The 18,806-nt window shown below is 42.1% G+C and overlaps 1 protein-coding gene across 1 annotated transcript; it reads left to right on the forward strand.

The window, feature by feature from the left end:
* The first annotated feature begins 10,992 nt into the window (after positions 1–10,992).
* On the forward strand, positions 10,993–11,579 carry LOC121838993 (protein Fer3). The gene has a single exon (XM_042294993.1). The coding sequence runs from the start codon at positions 11,009–11,011 to the stop codon at positions 11,483–11,485; it is 477 nt and encodes a 158-aa protein (XP_042150927.1). The 5' UTR covers positions 10,993–11,008; the 3' UTR covers positions 11,486–11,579.
* The last annotated feature ends 7,227 nt before the right edge of the window (positions 11,580–18,806 follow it).

Raw genomic sequence — 18,806 nt, forward strand, 5'->3', positions numbered from 1 at the left:
GTAGGAATTTCAGTCGATCAGCATAACGTTTTCTGCAGGTTCTCAAAACATTAGGAAAACTTTCCATAAAAAACACATAAAAACCACAAGAAAACATTAGTAAAGTTTCAAGAAAATTCTAATAATTTTATTTAAAAACACACATTTCCTTCTCAGCGTCAACAAAACTCTCTCAATCCTTGTTAAGTGTGTTCAGATGTGTTGGCCGCACCCACTAATTGGCCACACCTGGGCCTGCATCCATGAAGCGTCTCAAAGTAGAAAATTGGTCGTAAGTAACATTTTACACCTACTCTTATGCGTAAAAATAAAAGCTTAACCTCTTTAGTCATAAGCGTCTCACCTAGTCAACAGATATTTAGGACACCTCAGGAGATGTCCTAACCAGTAACGAGTTACCAGCAAGTGTCTTGAAAATAGAAAAATGCAGCAAGTCAGTGGTTGCTGCACCACATGAAATTGCTTTGCAGTTGTTAAAATAACTGTTTGATATTTGTATATGATCAATCCATAATCTAGATTAGAACCACGTTACCGTATATCATGCTATCCAAGATGGTGCTGCAGTAGGACGAATGTATCTGTCTTTGTCTTATCCCGTGTCTTATCCCGTGTAAATAGACTGTCTTTTTTGTATATATCTTAATCTCACTTTCTATCTACAAACTAAATATACTTTCCTGCAACCCGCCTCACCCAATGTGGTACGGATCTGCTATTTTTATTCCTTATAACTAGGACTTCCATCAAGAGCTAGCCAGCTAACTAGCTACTAGTCTTTGTTAGCCACGGCTAGCGGTCCTCGCCTTTTTTCCCCATCATCAGCCAGCCTTAGCTCGGACAACACTTGCCAGTCTGCACAGCGTGATATCAACCCAGAGCATCTCGCACCACTTCTCTCTACCATATCACCGCATTCCTGTCGCTCTGGATCATTACACCCGATCATCACTCCGGATCATCGCAGATAGCTAGCTGAAACGAGTGACTACTGTTAGCTAACGCCTCTGTCCCGAAGCAAGCACCAGCTAGTCTTGAGCTAGCCTCAATCTAGGCCCATATACCAGCTAATTCTAGGGCTACAATACCTTCTTTGCCAATAGGCCTGAACCCCTTATTGTCGACACGGAGCCCCGCCGATGATGACTGGACTGCCGACATGATCACCCGATGTAGTCTCAACAGGCTATTCTGTTACGATGTCCCCGAAGATCCATCTACTAGCCTCGGCCCGCTAGCTTTTCTGAACGCCGTGTCCCCTGCTCACCTAGTGCAGTAGTGACTACCGAACTGCACCATGACTCACCTATTGCTGCTCTTTTGACCCTATGATCACTCGGTTACACATGCCCCCTGGACTGTTTCAATAACACCTCATTTTGTTTACCTGTCGGCCCCAGCCTCGAACTCAGGTCCTGTATGTACCTAACTTACCCGCTTTTCCCATTCTTCGCCATTTATCCGTTGTTGTCTTAGCTCTCCTGACCAATGCATGTGATTGTTTTATGCCTCTCTCTAATGTCAATATGCCTTGTCTACTGCTGTCTTGGCTAGTTTTTACTGTTTTATTTCACTGTAGAGCCTTCAATCCTGCTCAGGATGCCTTAGATAGCTCTTTTGTCCCACCCCACACACATGCGGAGACCTCACCTTTCTTAACTGGTGCCTCCAGAGACTAAACCACTCTCAACATCACTCAACGCCTAGTTTTACCTACACTGTACTCACATCCTACCATACCCTTGTCTGTAAATTTAGCCTTGAATCTATTCTACCACGCCCAGAAATCTGCTCCTTTTATTCTCTGTCCCCAACACACTAGATGACCAGTTCTTATAGCCTTTAGCCGTACCCTTATCCTATTCCTCCTCTGTTCCTTTGGTGATGAAGAGGTTAACCCAGGCCCTGCAGCCCCCAGTTCCAATCCTATTCCCAGGCGCTATCATTTGTTGACTTCTGTAACCATAAAAGCCTTGGTTTCATGCATGTTAACATCAGAAGCCTTCTCCATAAGTTTGTTTTATTCACTGCTTTAGCACACTTAGCCAACCCTTGATGTCCTAGCCGTGTCTGAATTTTGGCTTAGGAAGGCCACCAAAAATTATGAAATTTCGATCCCCAACTACAACATTTTCCGCCAAGATAGAACTGCCAAAGGGGGTGGAGTTGCAATCTACTGCAGAGATAGCCTGCAGAGTTCTGTCTTACTATCCAGGTCTGTGCCCAAACAGTTTGAGCTTCTTCTTTTAAAAACCCACCATTCTAGAAATAAGTCTCTCACCGTTTTCGCTTGTTTTAGACCACCCTCTGCCCCCAGCTGTGCCCTGGACACCCTATGTGTAATTGGCCCCCATTTATCTACAGAGTTTGTACTGTTAGGTGACCTAAACTGGGATATGCTTAACTGCCCTTGACCAGCACAAAAACATCCTGTGACGTATTGCATTAGCATCGAACAGCCTCCGCGATATGCAACTTTTCAGGGTAGTTAGGAACCAATATACACAGGCAGTTTGGAAAGCAAAGTCTAGCTTTTTTAAACAGAAATGTGCATCCTGTAGCACAAACTCCAAAAGGTTCTGGGACACTGTAAAGTCCATGGAGAATAAGAGCACCTCCTCCCAGCTGCCCACTGCACTGAGGCTAGGAAACACTGTCACCACCAATAAATCTACGATAATTGAGAATTTCAATAAGCATTTTTCTACAGAAGACCATGCTTTCCACCTGGCTACCCTTACCCTTGTAAACAGCTCTGCACCCCACAGAAACTTGCCCAAGCCTCCCCCATTTCTCCTTCATCCAAATCCAGACAGCTGATGTTCTGAAAGAGCTGCAAAATCTGGACCCCTACAAATGAGCTGGGCTAGACAATCTGGACCCTCTCTTTCTAAAATTATCAGCCGCAATTGTTGCAACCCCTATTACTAGCCTGTTCAACCTCTCTTTCATACCGTCTGAGATCCCTAAAGATTGGAAACCTGCCACGGTCATCCCCCTCTTCAAAGGGGGAGACACTCTAGACCCAAACTGTTACAGACCTATATCTATCCTACCCTGCCTTTCTAAAGTCTTCGACAACCAAGTTAACTAACAGATCACAGACCATTTCAAATCTCACCATACCTTTTCCGCTCTGCAATCTGGTTTCTGAGCTGGTCATGGGTGCACCTCAGCCACACTCAAGGTCCTAAACTATATCATAACCGCCATTGATAACAGACAATACTGTGCAGCCGTATTCATCAACCTGGCCAAGGCTTTCGACTCTGTCAATCACCATATTCTTATTGGCAGACTCAACAGCCTTGGTTTCTCAAATGACTGCCACGCCTGGTTCACCAACTACTTCTCAGATAGAGTTCAGTGTGTCAAATCAGAGGGCCTGTTGTCTGGACCTCTGGCAGTCTCTATGGGGGTGCAACAGGGTTCAATTCTCGGGCAGACTCCTTTCTCTGTATCAAATCAAATCAAATTTTATTTGTCACATACACATGGTTAGCAGATGTTAATGCGAGTGTAGCGAAATGCTTGTGCTTCTAGTTCTGACAATGCAGTAATAACCAACGAGTAATCTAACCTAACAATTCCACAACTACTACCTTATACACACAAGTGTAAAGGGATAAAGAATATGTACATAAAGATATATGAATGAGTGATGGTACAGAACGGCATAGGCAAGATGCAGTAGATGGTATCGAGTACAATATATACATATGAGATGAGTAATGTAAGGTATGTAAACAAAGTGGCATAGTTTAAAGTGTCTAGTGATACATGTATTACATAAAGATGCAGTAGATGATATAGAGTACAGTATATACATATACATATGAGATGAGTAATGTAGGGTATGTAAACATTATATTAAGTGGCATTGTTTAAAGTGGCTAGTGATACATTTTTTACATCAATTTCCATCAATTTCTATTATTAAAGTGGCTGGAGTTGAGTCAGTATGTTGGCAGCAGCCACTCAATGTTAGTGGTGGCTGTTTAACAGTCTGATGGCCTTGAGTTAGAAGCTGTTTTTTCAGTCTCTCGGTCCCTGCTTTGATGCACCTGTACTGACCTCGCCTTCTGGATGATAGCGGGGTGAACAGTCAGTGGCTTGGGTGGTTGTTGTACTTGATGATCTTTATGGCCTTCCTGTGACATCGGGTGGTGTAGGTGTCCTGGAGGGCAGGTAGTTTGCCCCCGGTGATGCGTTGTGCAGACCTCACTACCCTCTGGAGAGCCTTACAGTTGTGGGCGGAGCAGTTGCCGTACCAGGCGGTGATACAGCCCGACAGGATGCTCTCGATTGTGCATCTGTAGAAGTTTGTGAGTGCTTTTGGTGACAAGCCGAATTTCTTCAGCCTCCTGAGGTTGAAGAGGCGCTGCTGCGCCTTCTTCACAACGCTGTCTGTGTGGGTGGACCAATTCAGTTTGTCCGTGATGTGTACGCCGAGGAACTTAAAACTTACTACCCTCTCCACTACTATCCCGTCGATGTGGATAGGGGGTGCTCCCTCTGTTGTTTCCTGAAGTCCACAATCATCTCCTTTGTTTTGTTGACTTTGAGTGTGAGGTTATTTTCCTGACACCACACTCCGAGGGCCCTCACCTCCTCCTTGTAGGCCTTCTCGTCGTTGTTGGTAATCAAGCCCACCACTGTGGTGTAGTAAGAAAACTTGATGATTGAGTTGGAGGTGTGCATGGCCACGCAGTCATGGGTGAACAGGGAGTACAGGAGAGGGCTCAGAACGCACCCTTGTGGGGCCCCAGTGTTGAGGATCAGCACGGTGGAGATGTTATTACCTACCGTCACCACCTGGGGGCGGCCCGTCAGGAAGTCCAGTACCCAGTTGCACAGAGCGGGGTCGAGACCCAGGGTCTCGAGCTTGATGACAAGTTTGGAGGGTACTATGGTGTTAAATGCTGAGCTGTAATCAATGAACAGCATTCACACATAGGTATTCCTCTTGTCCAGATGGGTTAGGGCAGTGTGCAGTGTGGTTGCGATTGCGTCGTCTGTGGACCTATTGGGGCGGTAAGCAAATTGGAGTGGGTCTAGGGTGTCAGGTAGGGTGGAGGTGATATGGTCCTTGACTAGTCTCTCAAAGCACTTCATGATGACGGAAGTGAGTGCTACGGGGCGGTAGTCGTTAAGCTCAGTTACCTTAGCTTTCTTGGGAACAGGAACAATGGTGGCCCTCTTGAAGCATGTGGGAACAGCAGACTGGGCCCTGGTTAAAAGCAGTGGCTTGCGCTTTCAATTTCGCGCAAATGCTGCCCTCAATCCACGGTTTCTGGTTTGGGAATGTTTTAATCATTGCTGTGGGTATAACATCAATGATGTCGCTCTTGATACTGGTGATTCTCTGATCCATCTCTACGCAGATGACACCATTCTGTATACTTCTGGCCCATCTTTGGACACTGTGTTAACTAACCTCCAGACGAGCTTCAATGCCATACAACTCTCCTTCCGTGGCCTCCACCTGCTCTTAAATGCAAGTTAAACTAAATGCATGCTCTTCAACCGATCGCTGCCCACACCCGCCCGCCTGTCTAGCATCACTACTCTGGACGGTTCTGACTTATGTAGACAAATGCCTAGGTGTCTGGTTAGACTGTAAACTCTCCTTCCAGACTCATATTAAGCATCTCCAATCCAAAATTAAATCTAGAATCAGCTTCCAATTTCGCAACAAAGCATCCTTCACTCATGCTGCCAAACATATCCTGGTAAAACTGACTATCCTACCGATCCTTGACTTCGGCGATGTCATTTTCAAATTAGCCTCCAACACCCTACTCAGCCAATTGGATGTAGTCTATCACAGTGCCATCCGTTTCGTCACCAAAGCCCCATTACTACCCACCACTGCGACCTGTATGCTCTCGTTGGCTGGCCCTCGCTTCATATTTTCAGGTCATCTATAAGTATTTGCTAGGTAAAGCCCCGCTAGTATCTCCAATTTGCACACTTCTCTTCTGTACATCTATCACTCCGGTGTTTAATTACTGAAGGCATGTAGGGCTTATGTTACCTTGGATTGTGTTCAATGAAAATGACAGACCTTTCAAACACTGTATGCAAGATTATCAGCAAGTGACTTGATACCTACTGTGCCAAAACGATCCAGAGTTGTTAAACGGGAGTGACGAGTGTGTTGATAAAACGGTAATATTGTCAAATTCTGCTTTAAACAACCATGAGGTGAGGCAGTTTGGAACTCGGTAGGAACTGTTGCAACAGAGGACAGGATATTGTTACGTGCTATGCGCTTCAGCACTTGGTGGTCCCGTTCTGTGAGCTTGTGTGGCCTACTACTTCGCTAGCAGGGCAGAAATTTGGTGCCATGTTGAAAGTCACTGAGCTCTTCAGTAAGGCCATTCTACTGCCAATGTTTGTCTATTGAGATTGCATGTCTGTTTGCTCGATTTTATAGACCTGTAAACAACTGGTGTGGCTGAAACTGCCAAATCCACTAATTTGAAGGGGTGTCCACATACTTTTGTATATATAGTGTATTGGGCAATAATTAAGAGTAGGCAAAGTGATTGTATCAAACATTTGACCATTGCAACATTTGATGTACAGTCACATTCACTGTGGTTGTCTGATGCGTGCTATAGAGTTCACAGCTGGCAATGCCTTACCCATCATCCAATGTTATACCTAAAATTGTCGTGATTACCAGCTGAGATAAACTTTAATGACTTGATTTTACTTCTAGCTCAAACTTTGTCTGGGCAGTGTCTTAACATCATCTTAGGACAATGTTAGGATAACCTCAGGACAACATTAGGACAACCTCAGCTGAGTCTGAATGTAGCACATTGGATAACCCTGCAAGGCTTTACTTTGCTAAAATGAGGCTTCTCTTTTTGTTTGAAGACTTTCATTGAAGACAGGGGGGGTTGCCGTAGCAGGATATAAAGCAATGTGAAGGAGAGGAAAACGGAAGAGAAAGAGAGGAAGAGAATACTGTATATACTGTATACATTTTTTGTCTGTGTTGACATGATGCTTCACAGGCCAGCTTTTTGTGTCTCCAGTTTCAGGCTGTGTGTGTTGTGGTGGGGACAACAGCAGCAGAGAGAGAAATAGCTCTGTATCTCCTGATGAAGGAGATCATTTCTCCTCTCCCCCTCACCCACCCAGTCTCAAATCCTTCACCATCCTTCCCTTCCCCCGTCTCCTTTTTCCTCCCGCCACTTTCTCCATCTTTCTGTCTCTCTCTATTTGCTCCCTCTCTCTATCTTTGTCTCAGTTCTACAGACACACACTGGGAGGAAAGACCCGTCTGTAGTCATTAGTTAGATATCACCACTGTCTAAACAGCTCAGCAGTCTGTGGGTCAGTAAATCAAATCAAGTCTCATTTTATTTGTCACATGAGCCGAAAACAACAGGTGTAGACCTTACAGTGAAATGCTTACTTACAAGCCCTTAACCAACAAGGCAGTTTTAAGAAAAATAAGTGTTAAGTAAGACATAGATTAGTAAAAAATAACAAATAATGAAAGAGCAGCAGTAAAATAACAGTAGCGAGGCTATATACAGGCGGTACCGATACAGAGTCAATGTGCGGGGGCACCGGTGTCGAGGTAATTGAGGTAATATGTACATGTAGATAGAGTTAAAGTGACTATGCATAGATAATAAACAGAGAGAGACTGATACAGACTGATGGTCAGGTTAAAATGTGCTTTGCAAGTGGATTAATATAAATCTGTGTGTGTGTGTGTCCTTGGGTTTTTATTTCTTATTTCAGACCAATATTTACCCAGCAGCCCCAGGGTGAGATTACCTCATATCTTAGTACAGCTGTGCTTTCACAGCATTTCCACGACTACCAAAGGAATGTCACCGTTTACCCTCCTACCAGGACAACAGAGAGGGAGAGACAGAGTGTGTGTGTGAGAGAGAGGTGTGGGGCAGGTCTTGGGGAAGGGGTTAGAGATTAAGGAGAACCACTAAACTTTGAGTGCTGACATACATGCACCTGACCACACACACACACACACACAGTGGTGGAAAAAGTACCCAAATGTCATACTGTAGTAAAAGTAAAGATACCTTCATAGAAAATGACTCAAGTAAAAGTCACCCAGTAAAATACTACTTGAGTAGGAGTCTAAAAGTACTTGGTTTTAAAGATACTTAAGTATCAAAAGTAGATGTAATTGCTAAAATATACTTAAATATTAAAAGTAAAAGTAAAAGTTTCAATAATTCCAAATTCCTTATATTAAACAAACCAAACGGCATCATTTTATAGTTACATTTTTTTTATGGATAGCCAGGGATGGCAGTAGGGATGACCAGGGATGTTATCTTGATAAGTGTGTGAATTGGACCATTTTACTAGCCTGACAAGCATTCAAAATGTAATGGGTACTTCTGGGTGTCAGGGAAAATGTATGGAGTAAAAAGTACATTATTTTCTTAGGAATGTAGTGAAGTAAAAGTAAAAGTAGTCAAAAATATAAATAGTAAAGTACAGATACCCCCAAATTTACAGATCGTACCCTTTTTTTCAATTTTGGCCTAAAATGACAGACCCAAATGTAACTGCCTGTAGCTCAGGACCTGAAGCAAGGATACCATGTTCTTGATACCATCTGAAAGGAAAGACTCTGAAGATTGTGGAAATGTGAAATGAATGTAGGAGAATATAACACATTAGATCCGGTAAAAGATAATACAAACAAAAAAACATGTGTTTACATTTTTTCCATATTCCTTGAAATGCAAGAGAAATGCCATACTTTCAGATAGGAGTCTAGGTGTAATTTAGATTTTGGCCACCAGATGGCAGCAGTGTATGTGTGTCAAGTTTCAGACTGAGCTAGCGAAGAATTACATTACTGCACAATATTTTGTATCAAGTCTGCCAGGAGTTTGCCCAAATGTGCCGAATTGGTCAATTGATACATTTTTTTAGTACATAACTATAGAGAACAAACAAAAATGCTATGGTAATAAAACATTTAAGTTTACACACTCCCAGGAATGTCATACACGATGGATCATTAGCTTATACACTAACTTTCACACATCTAGATGGCCGGGCGGGGTGGGTGTGGAGCCAGAGACATTCCTACATTTGAACTACATTTGATTTTATCAAACAAAACTCTGCTACATTTTATTTCTGGGACCCTCAGGAGGACAAATCAGAGCAAGATTCCTGAATATAAGTACATGAATTAACTTCAGAGGTGAATGTATCAAACCAGTTGCCTTGATAAAAGTGTTTTGTGGTTGTGCACTCTCCTCAAACAATAGCATGGTATTATTTCACTGTAATAACGACTGTTAATTAGACACTGCAGTTAGATTAACAATAATTTAAGCTTTCTGCCCATATGTCCTGGAAAGTTGGCTGATGTACACAATGTCAGTCTATTCACATTAGTGACATTAGCAACAACCATCCCGGTTTGGGGACACCCATCCCGAAGAGGTTAGTGCTTTCAAGTATTTTTACTTAAGTACTTTACACCACTGCACACACACACACTGTTGTAATGTTGCTCCCCCAGACCCAGACTGTATGGCTTTTCTGGGACTGGGGTATGGATGATGTTGCTTCTTTAGAATGAAGTGTCATGATGAAATTTCCCACAGTGTTCCAGTGTGAGTAGGGTCCATTCCCGAGGACCCCTAGGTAAACCCTGGCCTTCTCTCTTTCTCTCCTCTCCTTCTGTACTTCTCTCCTCCTCTCCTGTCTTACTCTGGCCTCTCCTCTCCACATCTGGTCTCCTCTCCTCCTTTGGTCTATTCTCCCTATTTCCTCCTCTCCCTCTTTCCTCCACTCCTCTCTTCCTTTCATTCTCTCCTTCTCTCCACCTCTTATCCTCTCCTCCTCCTCTCCTCTTCTCTGGCTTCCCATCCATGCCCATACTGGTGTGTGGACACTGTCCTCCTACCATGGGAACGAGCAGCTATTTACACTAATTTGCAACAGAAAGCGTTGTGGAGGATAGCGACAGTTGGGAATGTACTATTTGGTGTCTTTCCCTCTCTGGCCTGTGTAAGTGGTAGAAGTGTCATTATTTAGCCTATGAAGCGAAGGAGAGAGAGGAGAGCAAACAGGACTGAATGACCCTCAGGTTGGACTGGCTCTCCTCTTCACTATCTCATTAATGCTTGAAGCGTTCAGACGAACAACACATCAAATGGTGGGCCCGACCTTAGGCTACTACTCTCCTATCCAGCTCAGTTCACTTCCATGGAGATCAGCTCACAGTTCACTTCTGAAATGGACTCCGTTTAGAAGTATAAGGACATGAAAGGCGTGGCGCTGGGGGAGAGGAGAGAAGGGATTTATTAAAACAGCAGGACAGATGACGGTTTGGCGGTTGGACTCGAGCCAAAGAGGAACTCGGAACGCACCCATTCGCAGCCTGACAGGATTTAGAAACCTCAGGTGGGGACTGGACAGCTATTCAAAAATCATAACAAGAACATTAAACAAGATTGGTGTGTCTTTCATCCAATATTTTGGCAAAAAGATTTTACTACACTTTTTAAATTAAACTCATGATCCTTTGACCCCAACTGCCTACATAGGATTTGAAAATCTGGAATAACGGTAGGAGGATTGATGTCTTCCACCACAACCAAGGCAGGCAACTGTGTCCGGTTATCATCAGGCTTAAAGTGAATGGTGTTGGAGCGTTTACCTTCATGGAGCCAGACCCTAATCTAGTCACGGCTCAGATTATAGATTATTGTGCTTGACTGAGTTCCTAAAGTAACAGGACTATATATTCATTAAATGAACTCTCCCTCCAGACAGAGAGGCTGCTGAAGCCTTGAAGAGTCGTGAGTAGGTGTGTGTGTGTGTGTGTGTGTGTGTGTGTGTGTGTGTGTGTGTGTGTGTGTGTGTGTGTGTGTGTGTGTGTGTGTGTGTGTGTGTGTGTGTGTGTGTGTGTGTGTTATAAATGGAGAGGCAGGGCCGTCTTGGGGACTCGGCACTGTATGACTTTGTCAGTGATAAAAACCTCATGGAGATTCACCCAAAGTCCACTTCGGGTTCAAAACAGCTCATGGACAGCTTTCTCCCAGTCACTGGCTACCGGGGCCGGTACTACAACCTCTCCTATGTTAACGGGAGCCACCGGGAAACAGGTACAAGCGAGGGGGAACAAACTGGACACGGACATTCCCTGCATGAGATGGCCACAGGGAGCACATCTGCCTACACCTATTACAGCCCAGGCTCTTTCTCACACACATCTCACACACACACCTCAGACACACACACCGGGCGGTCGAAGCGGAGGCGTGTGATCAATGTGGGCCAGCGTCAGGCGGCGAACGTCCGGGAGAGGAAGAGGATGTTCAGTCTCAACGAGGCATTTGACGAGCTGCGGAGAAAAGTGCCGACCTTTGCTTACGAGAAGAGGCTGTCACGCATCGAGACGCTCCGCCTCGCCATCGTTTACATCTCCTTCATGACGGACCTGTTAGAGAACACCTGACCTGATCAGGATCACATAGATCCATCAGGGTTATCAGAGCCAGGTCGATTAATCAGACTGGTTAGTTTGATTGATGCTTCACCTCGGCATCGTTTACAACTCCTTCATGACAGACCTGTCAGAGAACACCTGACCTGATCTATCAGGGTGATCAGAACCAGATTGATTCGTTAATTGATCAGATATTCAGTTTGATTACATTGGTTATATCATATCTATTTATGGAATATAAAGTTTTAGAATGGGGCTATGGTTGTCAATTAACATATACATTTAATATCAAGTAGCTATTTATGCTGTTTTTATAGTGTTGTAGAAATGTATTATTAACATTATCCCAAGTGAAATGATGTGTACCAGAGCAACAACAAAAAACACTTGTTTTGTTTTAATAGGTAAAACTGGGTTGATTTTCATGGATTTAATTATAATGGGAAATCAAAGAGATTAGAAAACTTAACTGATGTTATAAAAATATATGTGGGTTAGGGGAGGGAACAACAGGGTCCAACCCATCGGGGTTAGTCTGTGAACAATACGGGGATCCAGATAGGGACAGATTTACTTCTCATGTTTATGTATCTATCGAGGTGCTAATTGTATGAGAGGGTTTCAGGGTAGAGATAAAAATGTTGGATAGGAGGGTGATTAGAGAGATTTACCCAGAGGAGGCTGGTGGGAGGAGCTATAGGAGGACGGGCTCATTAGAATGGCTGGCATGGAATCAATGGAACGGTATCAAACACATCAAACATATGGAAACCACATGTTTGACTCCGTTCCATATATACCACTCCAGCCATTACAATAAGCACATTCTCCTATAATCCTCCCACCAGCCTCCTCTGGATTTACCACTTAGGGAAAAGTTACCTCGGCAGAACCCACTGTGTGTGTTTGTGTTTGTGTTTGTGTTTGTGTTTGTGTTTGTGTTTGTGGGTGGGTGGGTGGGTGGGTGGGTGGGTGTGTGTGTGTGTGAATGCCCGGGTCAGCAACTTAGCCCTCTCCTCCTTTTATAGGAGAGAGTACGCCACCTAATGGCCAATACAGTCCCTTTAGAAAGTATCCCTTGTCTTCTTTTTCCATATTTTGTTGTGTTTCAGCGTGAATTTAAAATGGATTACATTTAGATTTTTTGGTCCCTGGTCTACACACAATACCCCATAATGTCAAAATGGAATTATGTTTTTTCAAAATGTTTACAAATTAATAAAAAATGAAAAGCTGAAATGTCTTGAGTCAATAAGTATTCAACCCCTTTTTATGGCAAGGCTAAATAAGTTCAGGGGTAACACTTTGCTTAAGAAGTCCCATAATAAGTTGCATTGACTAAAAGAGTGTTTAACATGATTTTTAAATGACTACCTCATCTCTTTACCAAACACATACAATTATCTGTAAGGTCCCTCAGTCGAGCAGTGAATTTCAAACACAGATTCTCCCACAAAGACCAGATAGGTTATGGGTATGCTTGTAATCGTTAAGGACTGGGGAGTTTTCCAGGATAAAAAAGAAACGGGACGGAGCTAATCACAGGCAAATTCCTGGAGGCAAACTTCAGTCTGCTTATCAACAAACACTGGGAGATTAATGCACCTTTCAGCAGGACAATAACCTAAAACACAAGGTCAAATCTACACTGGAGTTACTTACCAAGAAGACAGTGAATGTTTCTGAGTGGCCGAGTTACAGTTTTGACTTAAATCTACTTGAAAATCTATGGCAAGACCTGAAAATGGTTGAATAGCAATAATCAACAACACATTTTACAGAGCTTGAAGAATTTTGCAAAGAATAATGGGCAAATGTTGCACATCTTAGAGACTTTCCCAGAAAGACTCCTGTAATCGCTGCCTATGGTGCTTTTACAAAGTATTGACTCAGGGATGTGAACATTTATGTAAATGAGACATTTTATGTATTTCATTTTCAATAAATGTAAAAAAAAATATCTAAAAACGTGTTTTCCCTTTGTCATTATGGGGTATTATGTGTAGATGGGTGAGAGAAACAAAACATCTATTTAATCCATTTTGAATTCTGGCTGAAACACAAAAAAATGTGGAATAAGTCATAGGGTATGAATATTTGAAGGCACTGTATAGGCTTAATGCCCATGCACATTTATTATTGAAGGCCTTTCAGTAACACCAGTTTTCTGTGTCTATACAGGATACCAACCTCAACTTAAAAGGTTTGAATGTCTATACAGGATACCAACCTCAACTTAAAAGGTTTCTGTGTCTATACAGGATACCAACCTCAACTTAAAAGGTTTGAATGTCTATACAGGATACCAACCTCAACTTAAAAGGTTTGAATGTCTATACAGGATACCAACCTCAACTTAAAAGGTTTCTGTGTCTATACAGGATACCAACCACAATTTAAAAGGTTTCTGTGTCTATACAGGATACCAACCACAACTTAAAAGGTTTGTGTGTCTATACAGGATACCAACCTCAACTTAAATGGTTTCTGTGTCTATACAGGATACCAACCTCAACTTAAAAGGTTTCTGTGTCTACACAGGATACCAACAACAACTTACAGTTTTTTTCGATTGCTAAACAACAGTGGACACAACTGGAGTCACATGTGCAAAACTCTAACTACAGTCTGCACAGCAGCAGTTCATGTGGACCAAACTCTAGTTCGTTTTTCATTGCTTGAACACAGTTTTCAAAACTCTACACACTTATCCCATGACTTTAACCACAACTTGCACAACACTGTGGATTTACAGCACTTTGTTCAAATGCTAACACACTGCTGTCAAAACTGTGAACCACACATTCAAAACGGAATAGATTTCAGCCTTGTGCCTTTCAAACACTGCTGATTGCAATTTCAGCTGAAAGGCTAAGCAGGTGTCTTGTTTTAGACTTGTTAGTGAACACACACACATATTACAGTATATATAGGTAGAGCTCAGAAAGACTCATTTTGGAAATGGAACAAGGAAGATGGGTTGGTGGAGGGAGAAGGGTGGCAGGGAGAGGGCGGATGCGTGGAGGAAGACAAAGAAGACAAAGAGCTGTTATTTCAGATGAAATAAGGGCTACACTTATAGACCATGTCGTGGTCTATACAGGATACCAACCTCAACTTAAAAGGTTTGAATGTCTATACAGGATACCAACCTCAACTTAAAAGGTTTCTGTGTCTATACAGGATACCAACCACAATTTAAAAGGTTTCTGTGTCTATACAGGATACCAACCACAACTTAAATGGTTTCTGTGTCTATACAGGATACCAAACTCAACTTAAAAAGTGTCTGTGTCTATACAGGATACCAACCTCAATTTAAAAGGTTTGTGTGTCTATACAGGATACCAACCTCAACCTAAAAAGTTTCTGTGATTGTCACAAATGGCAAATTTGCATAATTATTAAAGGACATGAATGTTTAGTCTTTCTCATTTTCCATTAGAAAACAAAACTATACCATTCATTCATGATCCATTTGTGGGTTATATTGCGGAATTTATTGATGTGGGTGGTCTTATGACAAACTCATATGACAAAGTATAGCTTGGGCCCTGTGTGTGTGTGTGTGTTTGTGTGTGTGCGTGTGCACTCACGTGGGGTTCACTCTCTGCGCCTTTCTCCTCCACGCACATCCAATGTTTGCATTGCGCTCCTCCCGTCCACCGCATCAGTGACCTGCTGTGAGCTTGGAACCGCCCTGTGAGCTCCCTTGGCCGGCTTGCTTTTAACCTGATTCACTCTCACGGGGTCCCAGAAGGGGGGTCAGAATCACTTAGCCGCATACCTTAGAACAAAGCAAAATAAACAGCCAAACTTAGGCTATGTAAAAACTGCTGTTTACCCTCCTCTGTTCCTATAGAAATGGCTGATATTCTCCCTGGCTTGTCTTTTAGTACATTGGTGCAGAATAGGTCATATCCCAGCTAGCACATTTGGTTCCTTGGAAGTTGTGGGAACTTAAGTGTTTGGTTTCTCATTTGTTCTGCGAACAAAACTACACGTTTCCTGACCAGTGAACTCAAACCTTTTGAGAACGAAAGTGAAAATGTCACCTGTTCTGGGAATGTTTAGGTTACAGGGAGGTTCTGATTCCCTGAAAGTTCTCCTGGAAGGTTCTATTAACTTTCTGAGAATGGAAATTATAGGTTATTTGAAAGTAATTAAATAACGTTCTGAGAACATGTTTAAATAAGACTTGTAATAACACTGCTAGCTTAGTTTGGGCTAACCTTTTTGAACTCCAATCACAGATAGAACACATGGAAAGGAATTTTCTTAGGCATTAATCATGCAAACATTTATTGTGGCACGGCATCAGTGAGAATCAAATCAATGATCTCCTGTTCTCTATCTATGGAATTAGTCCACTGTGCCACCATAATGGAGCTAGCATTGCATGTTTGTTTTTTTACTCGTATAAAGCTGTTTATTTTAGTCTATTCAAACAGACCCCATTTTAAAGGAAACAAGTGCTCATTAAGATCAGGGCCCGTATCAGGGCCCAAAGTATCTCAGAAAAGGTCCTAAGAATCCTGTTAAAACCTGTTTTAAGACAACAACAAAACTCCCAGCTCAGAGTCGGATTTAGGATGATGAAGACACTGCTCAGACAAAGTTAGAGCTAGGAGTAAATCAACTCCTAAAAGTTTATATAAGCTGATAATCACGACAGATTGAGGTACGGCAAAGGAAAGATAGTGATGCCGCTCACTGACATTGTTGCAAATGATTGGGAATAACCAGTTGCCAGCTGTGAACTCTAAAGAGCACACTTCATACAGCACAGTGAATGTGACTGTAGATAAAATATTGAAGTGTTTCTCCTCCCAGTATGTGTCTGTAGAACTGATGGAAAGATAGAGAGAGGGAGCAAAGAGAGAGACAGAAAGATGGAGTACTTATTTTCCACCATAATTTGCAAATAAATTCATTAAAATTCCTACAATGTGATTTTCTGGATTTTTTTTCTCATTTTGTCTGTCATAGTTGAAGTGTACCTATGATGAAAATTACAGGCCTCTCTCATCTTTTTAAGTGGGAGAACTTGCACAATTGGTGGCTGACTAAATACTTTTTTGCCCCACTGTACATATGAGATGAGTAATGTAGGGTATGAGAACATTATATAATGTGCCATTGTTTAAAGTGGCTAGTGATACACTTAATTACATCAAGATGGTAAGATGCATTAGATGGTATAGCGTACAGTATATACATATGAGATGAGTAATGTAGGGTATGTAAACATTATATAAAGTGCCATTGTTTAAAGTGGCTAGTGATAAATTGATTACATCAATTTGTCCATTATTAAAGTGGCTAGAGTTGAGTCAGTATGTTGGCAGCAGCCACTCATTGTTATTGACGGCTGTTTAACAATCATGCTGGCCTTGAGATAGAAGCTGACTCTAGTGCCCAAAAGCATGGACAGCGCCACTGAGGACTTTCACCAATTTTAAGTAGTCAACTACATCTCAGAAAAGGTCCTAGGAATCCTGTTAAAACCTCTTTTAAGACAAGAAATCCCAGCTCAGAGTAGGTTTTAGGATTATGTGGCCAGACAAACTTTGAGCCAGGAATACATTTAAACAGGAAAGTCAGTTAAGAACAAATTCTTATCTACAATGACAGCCTACCAGTGAACAATGGGTTAACTGTCTTGTTCAGGGGCAGAATTACAGATGTTTGCCTTGTCAGCTCAGGGATTATGAACCAGCAACCATTCAGTTACTGGCTCAATGCTCTAACCACTAGGCTACCTGCCGCCCCAGGACAGCTTGAGGTAAAACAAAGATCAGGATGACGCTCATTGACATTGTTGCAAATGATGGGAAATAACCAATCACGGTAAGGCATCGCCAGCTGTGAACTCTGTAGCACACTTCAGACAACCACAGTGAATGTGACTGTACATCAAATGTTGCAATGGAAAAACGTTTGATGTCATTTTTGCCTGACACGATCACTTTGCCTACTCTATTATCTAATATGTTGGCATGCATAACCTTTCTTTTTAACCAATTCTGATGGTTGTCACAAGTGGAATTTGGACAATATTACAGTTATATCAACACACTCGTCACTCCCGTTTTAACAACTCTAAATCGCTTTGACACAGTCGGCATCAAGTCACTTGCCAATAATGCTGCATAAAACTTTTGAAAGGTCTATAATTTTCATTAAACTCAATCAAAGTTAACAGAACCCCTAGATGCCTTCATTTGCCAAATGTATGAGGCATGAAGTGTCCTAAATATCTGTCGACTAGGTGGGACTCTTATGACTAAAGAGGCTTCATACATTGTTTTTTTCTGTTTTTTACCAATAAGAGTATGAATAAAACGTCTCTATTCTCAGCACTTAAGACAAATGTTCTACTCTGAGACGCTTTGTGGATACGGACCCAGGTCACCAGGAGGGATCAGCCAATGAATTATCCTCATCCTCAACATTCCATAACTCCAGGTAGCAGGTAATCACCAACCTTGGCTTTATACCTGTGCAAACCATACACTCTAGGTGGCAGTGTGCACACTTTCAGTTTGTTTGACAACTCATAGAAATAGTAGAAGATGAAAATTGGAGACAGACTCATTACAGTACCACAGTAATCGTAATACCCATAAAACCTAATGGTCAAACAGGGAAATGGTTTTAATAATTTTTTCACCATTCATTTTTCCCATAGGGGATTTTAGAAGCGCTGTATTTCGTTTAGACTGATCCTGGTGTGATGTTTTGATAACCGTGCAAATCTCTCTAGGATATAGTGACTTTTGTCAATGTATTCGCCTGTATTTATTCCCCCCAAATTAAATGCTAATTAGTTGCTAATGTGGGTGTCATAAAGAACCACAAATACCATGATGATCTGGACGAGACTGCTGAAGGTAAGAATCTCTGGATTAACTATCTAATGTTAGCTAAATGTAGTAATGAATAAATTGTCTAGATTTCTTTAAATTGACAATTCTGTGAACTATTTATTTTATTTATTTCACCTTTATTTAACCAGGTAAGCTAGTTGAGAACAAGTTCTCATTTGCAACTGCGACATGGCCAAGACAAAGCACAGCAGTTCGACACATACAACAACACAGAGTTACACATGGAATGAACAAAACATACAGTCAAAAATACAGTAGAAAAAAAAGAAAAAAAAGTCTATATACAGTGAGTGCATATAAGGTCAGAATAAATTGACAGAATACTTGTTAGCAAAGGTGTTAGCTAGAGATGACATGCAGGAGCTTGTAGGGATTTGTAGTTTTGCATGACATCTACTTTGACCCTAATTAGTGTGTGGCTTACCTCCCTGGTGCTGGCA

This window comes from Oncorhynchus tshawytscha, linkage group LG13 (genome assembly GCF_018296145.1).
Source record: "Oncorhynchus tshawytscha isolate Ot180627B linkage group LG13, Otsh_v2.0, whole genome shotgun sequence".
NCBI lineage: Eukaryota > Metazoa > Chordata > Actinopteri > Salmoniformes > Salmonidae > Oncorhynchus > Oncorhynchus tshawytscha.